Source organism: Myotis brandtii, unplaced genomic scaffold (assembly GCF_000412655.1).
Source record: "Myotis brandtii unplaced genomic scaffold, ASM41265v1 scaffold112, whole genome shotgun sequence".
Taxonomy (NCBI): domain Eukaryota; kingdom Metazoa; phylum Chordata; class Mammalia; order Chiroptera; family Vespertilionidae; genus Myotis; species Myotis brandtii.
This window is the reverse complement of record NW_005353838.1, coordinates 3,676,282-3,688,885: the sequence shown is the minus strand read 5'-3', so window position 1 is coordinate 3,688,885 and position 12,604 is coordinate 3,676,282. Positions and strand designations below refer to the sequence as shown.

Genomic DNA, 12,604 nt, shown 5'->3' with positions numbered 1-12,604 from the left:
GAATTCCATTTTTCTGGATTATCCAAGGATTCTGGAGTCCCATCAAACCAATACTTCAAAATACAAAAGTAAAATAGGTGTTTGTATAGAAAGACATAAATACACACAATTACAAATAAGCATTTTCTTATCCAATTAAAAGAATTTATGTTGCTGCTATGTTACCTTTAGATTTTGTTTATAAACAACTGGAATTTGTATAAAATGTATGCTGATTTTGTGCTTGGAATCTTAAAAGTGTAAACTTTATTGATAACTATCCTCATCCCTTGAAAGACAAGACAAATCAGGCAACTAACTGAAAATGGGTAAAATGAAACAATAAAGATGAGTGCAGAGATTTATATTCACAACAAGGGAAGGCTGGAAAGATTTGATAATATAAATGAAGTCCAGCCTGTCTAAGAAAAATAGTTACTGTCTCAAGTCAGCTTTCATAGAGGTGAGTTCAGAACTAAACATTGCAACCTTATTATACATATGTATACAAATAAATGTTTTCACATCTTTTTTCTTAATTATTATAAAGGTATTTATAGAAATTAACATACCCTCACTTTACAATGTGATAAAAGCCCCCACATTGGCTGTGCACATGCCTCAAGTTCAGCAGCAAAGGCAGCATAGTAGGTCTGAGACTCAAATTCCACATGCTCATTTAGTTCTCGCTTGTTTAAGTTCATACCTTACAAAAATTAAAACAGATATAAGCCTTATTAATGAAAATAATATTTCCTATTAAAAATCAAATAAAATACTTCCTAGTACCAAACATATTCTAATATACACACAAATAGCAATATGTATAGAAATAAGTAAATTATTAAAAATATAACAATCTAGTCCTTTTGGAATTCTTTACAAACTAGATTTTCTTATAAATACTTTGCAAATTGTCTCTTATATAACATAATTGAATGTATTAAATTAAAAAGTCAAAATTATTTTAATTGATGCTAGTTGAAATTTTTATGAAAGCATTATGAATCTTCTTAGAGAATAGAAACTTCCAGAATAATGGTTTAAAATACTAAAAAAATTACATTCTTATTCTCCTGTTTCCTTTTAAATATTTTGACATTTTTATAACTCTGATGTATCTTCGTGAATACTTTATTAAAGTATTTACAAATATCAATTAATTAAAATGAGACACTTCACATGTAACCAAATAATGTGCTATTATCTTTTAATTAGTAGTTGATAGCTCCGCATTAAGCATTTGGTAAACTAAAGAAATTAACAAAAAAATAAAATTCATACCTTGAAAGAAAGATACAAAGTTCATCCATGTAACTAACAGACCATGGTCCTCCAAAAATTTCTTAGCCACACTTTGATGAGAAAGAATATTAATAAAATCACTGACAAGAGGCCAATAAGTGTTATTCTTCAGCAACGCTTCTCCACAGTTCACTACCACATGTAAACTATTTTCTTCATCTAAAACAAACACACACAGCCCAAAAATAAGTTTAAAAAAAAACTTTACAAGGATACAGATTATATACTTTAGATTCAGAGATACCTAAATTCAAACCAAGTTTTCCATTTAATATCTATATGGCTTTAAACATGTTAGACTCTGAATCAATTTCCACATCTGTAAAATGGAAAAAGACATTATCTTAAGGGAATTAAATGAAATGTTAACATAATACTTAGCACATTATAATAATGTTTACTATTATGTCCAACATATTATATGATACTGAGTTAACTATGTTTATAAAACCACTAGAAGCCCGTTGCACAAAGATTCGAGCAATAGGCCTTCCTTCCCCCGGCTGCTGGCACTAGTTTTCCTCCAGCACCCGGGACCCAGGCCTTTGTTCCGGCCGGAGTGGAGAAGCCAAGCCTCGAGGAGCCTCGAGGCCTGGCTTCTCCACTGTGGCCCGCAGCGAGGCTTGGCTTCTCTGCTGCAGCCAAGCCTCTTTAGTTTTCAGTCTTCAGTCTTCACTCTGGCTGGAGCCTACAGTCTTCGCTCCACGCCTGTGAATGCAAATTAACCGCCATCTTTGTTGGGTTAATTTACATACTCATCTGATTGGCTGGTGGGCATAGCAGAGTGACACCAATTTGCATGTTTCTCTTTTATTAGTGTAGATATTATTTTCTTGATTCCAATGACATAATGCAATATTTCAGTCCAAATCAATAAATATTTTTATTCCTAGATTAATCTCATCCTTCTTAGCTATCAAATCTGTGATTTAAACTATATATTTACTTTCTACTCAAAGAATATGTAAATACCATTTCTTAGCAAAAACAGTATTTCAAAAATGAAAGAACAGAAAACACACATAAACTTAAGCCTTAAAAAAGTCCTCAAAAACATTTTTTACAGTTTCAGTTTTTAAATCTTTTTTTGTTGATTTGAGAGAGAGAAAAGGAGGAAAGGAGGGAGGCAGACAGAGACATCGATTTGTTGTTCCACTTACTTATGCATTCATTGGTTGCTTTTTGTATGTGCCCAGACCAGAGATTGAACCCACAACCTTCGCATATCGGAATGATGCTATAACCAACTGATCTACTAGGCCAGGGCAAAATCCTCAAAATGTAAATACATTGCTGGAGAGGGAGTATGCTTATATAAAATCTTTTTTTTTTTTTTACAAAAATCTTTACTAATAGAAGTTATCACATAAATGCATTATTAGCTCCTTAACCAATTCCAATTAAACTGATTCACTGGACAAACAATCCCCCCAATCCCACTGTAAAATACCCTAATAGCCATAATTTACAGAATGGTTGGTATAAAAGCCTAGTGTAAGAGCCAAGTATGTATATGCTTATCCAGAGTCAGTTTTCGTTTCTGTTCATATAAATTGTTGTTTTTATTATAATTAGAAAATTTAAATTAAAAGTATATAAACTGATGAAATATGAAAGCATAGAGAGAAACATTACAAAAACTGGATCATAAGCTTTTAAGAGACAATAAAGGTGCCTGAGAAAATGCTAAAATATCTTGGAGGAAAAAAATCATAAAAGCCTAGAAAGATTTTTAGACATAGTGAAGCCACTAAGATCTAATGTTCCTATTCTACTTTAAGGAAACTGAAACTGAAAATCACAGATGATGCAATACAGATGTGATATATATAAAAAAGACGAAGAACTCAGTCAAACAAACCATACCCTAAAAATGCTTTGCCCAAAATTAAGACTGGAAAATGAGCATGCATTTCTGTGTTTTAGGTTAAATGCATTGTTTAAGATAATGTATCTTTTTGTTGTTAATCCTCACCCGAGGATATTTTTCCATTGATTTTTTTTTTCTTTGTTTGAGAGAGTGGAAGGGAGAGGGAAAGACAGAGAGAGAGAAACACCAATGGGAGAAGACACATCAATTGGTTGCCTCCCGGACTGGGATGGGGGATCAAGCCTGCAACCAAGATACATGTCCCTGACCAGAATCGAACCCAGGACCCTTCAGTCCAAGGGCCGACACTCTATCCACTGAGCCAAACTGGCCAAAGCACTATGTATCATTTTTAATGATTCTTCACTTTAACCAACTTTTTAAACTAACCACCTACTGTCAAACTCGTAAGTGAGAAGGGCTTCTACTGAACCTCTTAATTTCCATACATTAAATTTGGGTTTCAGTCTATGAAATTATTTTTCCAACTCTTGATGTTTAATATGAATACTTGCTTTCTTTTAGCAAGATTGGTATCTGCTTTAATTTTTGCAAGGTATGAACTTAAACAAGTAAGAACTAAATGAGCATGTGGAATTTGAGTCTCAACTATGATGCCTTTGCTGCTGAACTTGAGGCAAGTAAGGGGACTCTATTCACACTGAAATTTAACTATATGTAAGAACAGGACCCACAAAGTTAAGTATACTCTCTTTTAGTGCTTCTCAACAGGATGAGAGAGGGTATAACTGAATGAGGAAGAGGGAGTAAGGGACTTTCTATAAATAACCAACACCTGAGATTCAGAAAAGGCCTCTGACTGACAACTACTGCCACTGTAGTTGTGAGCCATTGATATTGATGGGAGAGTGCTTAGGGATGCTTGGATTTTAAAAATATATATACTTAAACATTGATCACTGTTCTATTTCATTAAAAACAGAGATAAATAAGCAAAATATAATTACTCAAAATCACTATTTTTGACACTACTTTAAATATTAATCTTATAAAAAACACCTTAGAATCTTTAATAAAATAAAATGATTAGTACTTCTATTTTTACCTGCATACTTTCATCACTAGAGAGTAATGATTCAATGTTAAATGAGAGTCAATCATCAACAATTATTTATTGAGTACCTACTGAGGACCAGGTAGTCTATTAAGCTCTGAGATTAAAGTGGTAAATAAATCGACTTATATAGTTTCACCCAGCCAGTATGGTTCAGTGGTTGAGCATTGACCTACGAACCAGGAAGTCACAGTTAGATTCTCAGTCAGGGCACATGCCTGGGCTGCGGGCTAGATCCCCAATAGTGGGTGTCCAAGAGGCAGCCGATGAATGATTCTCATCATTGATGTTTCTATCTCTTTCTCCCTCTCCCTTCCTCTCTGAAATCAATAAAAATATTTTTTAAAATTTTATTTTAAAAAAAGACTTATATAGTCTCTCTTTTCACTGAGATTAAGATCTAAGAAGACAGTGGGTATGATAGAGACTATAACAAGAAAAGTACAGGACATCATAAGAACAAATAAAACTAGTCTACAATTCAGGAAGACTCTCCTGAGGAAGAGATATTTAAACTGAGATATACAGAATAAAATAGGAATTAGAGATTAGCCAAAGAAATTAGGGATGGAGAAGGAAATGGTGTTCTAAGTAGACAAAGCTGTAAAAAAAATAAAAAAGAGGCCCAGCTGGTATGGGTCAGCGGTTGATCATCGACCTATGAACCAGGAGGGCATGGTTAGATTCCCAGTCCGGGCACATGCCCGGGTTGTAGGCTTGGTCCCCAGTGTGGGGCATGCAGGAGACAACCGATCAATGATTCTCTCTCATCACTGATATTTATATCTCTCTCCTACTCCCTTCCTCTCTCAAATCAATAAAAATTATTTTTTTAAGATAAAATCACTGAGACAAAGAATGCAAAGAATAGGTGGCAGAAATGAGGCTAGAGATCCTTATAAATCAGCTTCAGGAGTTTGAAGTTCATGTAAAGAGAATGGCAAGCCACTGGAAGGTGACAAGGTGGTAAGAAAGGGGACATGATGTGTAGTGTGGAGAGTGACTAAAGAATGGCGGTGATAACTAGTGGTAGAGGCCTAGAGATAACTATTGTTTGAACTATGGTGGTGACATGAAGATGCATAGACAAAGAGAAGTGGCTATTTTAAGATGTTTAGACTATATTACCAAGTCGCTATATATCACCAAGGAGCAACAAGAACTCAGAAATGACTCCTAGGTTTTTAGGTTAGGCAGCTGTGTAGATGATTATGCAGTGGTACCAAAACATAAATTTGTGTACTCATACACACACACATATACACATACATATATACATACATGCACATACAAGATAACAGAAATGAAGCAGGCTTGATAGAGAGATATTGAGTTTTTGGTGTGGACATATTGTGTTTGAGTTGCTTATAGACACTGAAAGAATCTAATTCAATAAAGTTTGATATGAAGGACAGAGATCAAACTGAGCTTTCTAGCAACTACAGATATTCCTGTTGTTATGCAACACCTGGTTTTAAGTCCCATTTTACCCAGACTGATTTAAAAGGCAAACTGTAAAATTTCAGGAATTTGAAGTCATGAATTATGTTTGGGACAGCACAGTGGTATGGTGTAGATATGAATACAACAAAATAAAAATGTAATGTAGGGGTCACTAGCAGATGCTCTTCCCTTTTTTAAAAATCTTTTTTAAATGTTTATTTATTGATTGATTTTAGAGAAAGGACAGAAAAGAGAGAGAGAATCATTGATGTGCTCTGTCCAGAAATCAAACCCAAAACTTTGGTGTATTGGGATGACACTCTAACCAACTGAACCACCAGCCAAGGCAAGGCTTTTCCTGTTTTTTTAAAAATATATCTTTTTATTGACTTTTAGAGAGAGAGGGAGAAAGAGAAATATCAACGTGAAAGGGAGACATTGATCAGCTGCCTCCTGCACACCCTGCCCCGGAATCAAACCAGCAACATTTCAGTGCACAGAATGGCGCCACACCAGCCAGGGTGAGGCTTTTTCCTTTAAATCTTCAGCTATTGTTGTGGTCATTGAATTCTCACTGTGTCAGCTCCTGTATTTACTAATAGTACAGACAAAACTTCCAATTTATGCAAAGGTTAGATGGAGACTGTTAAAAAAAAATTAAAAAGAAAGTACAGAGATCCTGTTGTAACATCTGTGGCTAGTTATATTTAATATATTTAAAGCTCATTCCAATACTACTCATGCAAAAATGAGAATAACTTATGATGCTTTTATAAAACCAATAAATATGTACTATGAAATGCTATACTATTTTTAAAAGTAGAAAAAACAGCATAGCAGCTAAAGATAATTTTAGACCTGGGCTTAGAAATAATGTAATTTACTAGAAAAAATACATTTGTATGTAAGATCTTAGAAAAGTTACCTATAGCTATTTAGCTTCTAGAACATTCAACTTGTACAAGAATTTCCAGGACAGACCAATTTCCAGCACTAGGAGGGAAGCATATATAGAAAACAAATAAGACCATGCAATATGATTTCACAAAATATGGGGAAAATGAGAAGAGCAGAGATATCAGGACCAAGTGCCAAGAAACACCAACATCAATATGACAAGTAGAAAAGAGTACTGGGCCACAAAAAGAGCAGAAAATCAATAGTGTGAAACGCTACTGAAAATCAAACAAGATAAGGTCCAAAGAGTGGCCACTGATTTCTTCATCATGTCCATGGGTGGGGAACATCTGGCCCATGGAAGTCATTTGGTCTGGCCCTGTCAAGGCATGAGTGGTGAGTTAATTAAATGTTCGACCAAATATAGCAGGCTAATTTTTAAGTTGATAATGTTGCATGGCCCAAGAACGATATTATAAATATCCAAATGGCCCTTGGCAGAAAAAAGATTCCCCACCCCTGATGTAGGCCATAGAAAGGACTACAGTGTAATGTATTATATAAACTGGGACTCTTTTGAGACTAAAAGAGATTGTATTAATAACTATATCAGAACAACGGGCATAATTTGGGGCTGTTTGGGGAACATAGGACATGTGGCCACTGGAGTCGTTGGCAATTTTAGAAAGAACAACAGAATGATGGAAGCAGACACTAGATTGAGGTGAGTTATTGAGTGATTAGAGATAACAAAACAAATTCAAAAACTCTCTCTGGAAAGTTGCCTATGGGAAAAAAATGGGAGGCAGACACATATACAAATATTCTTCTTCCCAAATATTCTTCTTTGTAGACCAAATAAAACCATATAATGTAAGCACAGCAGAATCATTTAGTCAACAAAATAGACTCCAGATTCTCTTCAAAAGAGCAGATACTTCTAAATTTAAAAAGTTTTCTTGTTTATAAATTAAAAATACTATTTTTTAAAAGGCCTTTTCAAAAATAAAAGAAAGAGCAATATATATAGTAGTTAAATCTCTAAGAAATAAAAGGTCGTCTTACATGAAGATAGAAAAACTATAACACAAAGTGGATTTTAAATTTTCCTTTAAAGAAGTGAAGAGGTATATTGCTTAATGTATAAAATGTATTATTCTCCCACTATACCTACAATGGGAAAACAGTCCCACAGTGGGCAAAAGTATGAGTTTTGAAGTGAAACACCCAGCTGTACATCTTTACAGCTGTAATACTATAAACTATTGATTTAACTCCCTAAGCCATAATTGCCTCATCTATAAAATGGAGAAAGCAATATCTATAATACATATAAAGTACTGAGAAAAGAGCATAGCATACAATGACTGCTCAAAAGATAGTAGCTATCATAATTATTAGCTAGCTATTATTACACATAAAGCATGTGCCCTGCACTGAGCATATATCAATTTTCAGGCTATGGTATCACATCTGAAAACAGACAATAGGAGCTGATATGCAGAAGGAGGCAACATTGGAACAAAGCAAGTCTCAACTACAGAAAATGGGAATGTCCTAAGATTTAATCTGAAGTACTGGTTGTTGTTATTTTAAAGGTTAACTCCAGGTGCCAACAAGAGAAGACACAGTCTTATCAATGTTGGCCTGGCTGTGTCATGGTGAAGAACAAAGATTCTGAATCAGAGGATATGAATTCTGAATCTTGGCTCTGTCATTTACTAGCTGTATACTCTATGGCAAATGAACTAACTTCACTACGCCTCAATTTACTCATCTTTAAAGTGGGGATAGTAACAATGTCAATCTCAGAGGGTTGTTCAGAAGTTTAATTAAAACAACATACAAATAGTAGTCACACAGTGCCTAATACATAGCAAACATTCACATAATATACATTATTACAGGGAGGTAAAGTCAAGATGAAAGACTTCAGAGAAATGAGAATGTGATAAGGTCCTAGAAATATACGGCAATTTGAGGAGTATCGACCATATAGTGGGCACAAAATAAGAAAATCAAAAATCTCACTATGGCAGCACAGAAAAGTCAAGATTTATTCAACTTTTACATTATAAAAAGTATAGGTATAGTAAAATGTCTGATAGTAAAAAATTTATGATAAAAAAAGGAACATATCTAATTAGGAAATGTTTAAATTATAGTAAAGCCATATGATATTAATGCCTGCAACCATTAAAACACATATTCTTGACATGTACACTATGGTAACATATTTTTAAGTATGTATGTATATATACATATAAATATCATCATACAAAATGGCAGAAAATATCCCAAAATGTTAACAAGTTATTTGTGAATAACAAAACTACAGGTGATTTTAGGAGGCCAATGCCTTATCCATTAGGTGACTGGGACTTCTAAATTACAGGTGATTTTAAAGTTTTGTTTTATTTTATTTTATTTTTTTTTTAATTTTTTTATTGATGTCAGAGAGGAAGGAGAGGGAGAGATAGAAACATCAATGATGAGAGAGAATTATTGATCGGCTGCCTCCTGCCACTGAGCATATATCAATTTTCAGGCTATGGTATCACATCTGAAAACAGACAATAGGAGCTGATATGCAGAAGGAGGCAACATTGGAACAAAGCAAGTCTCAACTACAGAAAATAGGAATGTCCTAAGATTTAATCTGAAGTACTGGTTGTTGTTATTTTAAAGGTTAACTCCAGGTGCCAACAAGAGAAGACAGTCTTATCAATGTTGGCCTGGCTGTGTCATGGTGAAGAACAAAGATTCTGAATCAGAGGATATGAATTCTGAATCTTGGCTCTGTCATTTACTAGCTGTATACTCTATGGCAAATGAACTAACTTCACTACGCCTCAATTTACTCATCTTTAAAGTGGGGATAGTAACAATGTCAATCTCAGAGGGTTGTTCAGAAGTTTAATTAAAACAACATACAAATAGTAGTCACACAGTGCCTAATACATAGCAAACATTCACATAATATACATTATTACAGGGAGGTAAAGTCAAGATGAAAGACTTCAGAGAAATGAGAATGTGATAAGGTCCTAGAAATATACGGCAATTTGAGGAGTATCGACCATATAGTGGGCACAAAATAAGAAAATCAAAAATCTCACTATGGCAGCACAGAAAAGTCAAGATTTATTCAACTTTTACATTATAAAAAGTATAGGTATAGTAAAATGTCTGATAGTAAAAAATTTATGATAAAAAAAGGAACATATCTAATTAGGAAATGTTTAAATTATAGTAAAGCCATATGATATTAATGCCTACAACCATTAAAACACATATTCTTGACATGTACACTATGGTAACATATTTTTAAGTATGTATGTATATATACATATAAATATCATCATACAAAATGGCAGAAAATATCCCAAAATGTTAACAAGTTATTTGTGAATAACAAAACTACAGGTGATTTTAGGAGGCCAATGCCTTATCCATTAGGTGACTGGGACTTCTAAATTACAGGTGATTTTAAAGTTTTGTTTTAAACGTTACTGAAAATTTTCCAAAAATTTCTTTTACAAATATGCACTATTTTATAATATTTTGAAAGCTATTTTTAAACACACAAGGAGGTTTTAAGAGTAGGTATACACAGTATACTAATAAAACTAGTGAAAATAATTCTGAGTTTACCTTGTAGCTCACTTTTAATAAGGCAACTTTCCATCATGTATAATAGCACAGTGACCATAATATCCAGCAGCTGACATTCTTCTGTTACCTGTCTTGCCAGCTCCTCATTGCTGAACAACTGAACACTAATATGAACAATTCTGTTAGACATCGTGTCTGATTCATGACTTTTCTTCAGTGTTTTCATAATGAAAGCATAATGCTGAACAAAAGTTTTTGTAAAAGCAACCTGTAAATGTTTTAAATAGAAAAAAAAACCACATTAGTTTAACTTTGACTTTTATTACACATTTTCCAATATATTACATTAACCATATTAAACTATTATTAGTTTGTGATGATGTCCAAGGTCATTGAAAAAATAATTTCAATGATGACAGTAGTCTTAAGTCATATTTCCCCATTTTTTGAAACATCAGCAAAATATTTTGATGGTTAAAAAAATTTAATAGGCATTTTAAATTATTAAAATTTTAAAGCAACTACAAATACCATAGTTTAAAATACAAATTCTCACTATGCTCATAAATAAATCAATTTATTGTCAAAATATTTCTCTTTGTTCTGTGCTACCTACTTTAAAAACAAAATCTAAAGTCTCAGCTAAAAACTATCACAGGTTTCATATAACTTAACAAGTGAGTCAATGTGATTACTCCAAAAGAAATATCTTCTCCTATTTGTTCAGAAAGACCACTAATTTGACTAAATATTCTTTCTGTGTAACATGTACATTTATTTCCTCTGTTATTTTCCTAAGCAGTTATAACGTCACCAAACAATGGCATTATTAAAGTGTTACTCCTAAAGAGGCCTTATTTCCTAAGCCATAAAAAGAACTACAGCATGATTCACTTTCTTTTTCATACACTAGGCTATGTCACTTTGCAATAACTATACAGTGGTAACAGGTGAGTCCAGACACTCTGGGACTAGAGACTTCATCTACCTACATGAGTACATTAGTCAATAACTGTTCTGTATTTAACTTTATGGCAGGCAGCTACTAATTCCATGTTTTCCCATACCTAACCCCACAATCTAAATTCAATTGCCCCCATTACACATACTCATAGCATCTGTACCTCTCCTTCGAAGAATTTGTAACAACATATTTATTTGAGCAATTGTTTTTATGTTTGTCACCCAGCATTCCTTTGGATCAAGTTCCATGCAGAAAGGCAACCCTTAGGAATTCTGTTTAACAGTGGTGCTTTGCCACAGATCTTTGATACTATGTTTCTTCTGCAGACCCTATGTTCTTTCACAGTGTTATATCAGTCCTCAGAGCTACAACACAATAAGCCACAGCTGAGAAATATATTTTTAAAATTTAGTAGAGAAAGGGCAAAGAATAGGGAGCAAAGTTCAGAAAGGAAGGGGGGGGAAATGTATATACCTTATACTCTTGATCTGGAAGCATATTGAGTAAGAAAGTTACCATCTTCTGGGGGAATTCATATTTTATAGTCCAAAACAATAGTTCTTCTAGGAAACTTTTATGTTTCAAAACATCCATTATGGATTGATCTGTGTTAAAAAAAAAATTTATCGTCTAATGATTTAAGTTTCTCATTTCATTTAAACCTTACTATCATTAATAACCCATCAACCCCAAACACCTAAATGTATCTAAACATTAAGGATACCTTTTCAATAATTCAATGATAATATTTACAATATCAAGCTAGATTTCTGTAATCTCCACAGTTTATAAATAATAAGATACTAACCCCTATGTTTTAAGATAAAGCAGTTACTTAAAAAATAATTACTTATCCTTAAACATAAACCATTTACCTAAAATTTCTACTAAGATTAATCTTACAAGAACAATATTCACGATACCTAATTTAAAACAGTAATAATTATCAATGGAACAAAATAGAGAGCCCAGCTATAAAACCATATGCATATGAACAGATACCTTTCAACAAAGGAGACAGAAACATACAATGGAGTAAAGATAATCTCTTCAATAAATGGTGCTGGGAAAATTGGAAAACCAAATGCAAATGAATGAAACTGGATTACAGTTTGACCCCATGTACAAAAATTAGTTCAAAATGGACCAAAGACCTAAATATAAGATCTGAAAAATAAGTTACATAGAAGAAAACATAGGTATAAAACTTAATGGAGGAGAGACTAAGATGGCGGCATAGGAAAACACTGGAAATTGCTGCCTCCGACAACAACTTCAAAAATACAACTAAAAGACAGAACGGTCATCATCCAGAACCACAGGAAGGCTGGCTGAGTGGAAATTCTACAACTAGAAGGAAAGAGAAGAGCACACAGACTCAGAGGAGCTACGAAAGTAAAGTGCAGAGGTACGGAGGCTCCGGCGCGCGCGGAAAGGGGCGGGCACCTGAGGACGC

General features: G+C 33.6%; 1 protein-coding gene across 6 annotated transcripts in view; it reads right to left on the bottom strand.

The window, feature by feature from the left end:
* Positions 1-12,604, bottom strand: part of UBR3 (ubiquitin protein ligase E3 component n-recognin 3 (putative)) — a 186,019-nt gene that overhangs the window by 119,655 nt on the left and 53,760 nt on the right. For all 6 annotated transcript variants that reach the window (XM_014545642.1, XM_014545644.1, XM_014545646.1 and 3 more), the window contains exons 7-10: positions 11,623-11,753; positions 10,224-10,452; positions 1,264-1,443; positions 552-685 (exon numbers count right to left, since the gene is read on the bottom strand). In XM_014545642.1, the coding sequence (XP_014401128.1) occupies positions 552-685; positions 1,264-1,443; positions 10,224-10,452; positions 11,623-11,753 (674 nt within the window). The remainder of the gene's footprint in view (positions 1-551; positions 686-1,263; positions 1,444-10,223; positions 10,453-11,622; positions 11,754-12,604) is intronic.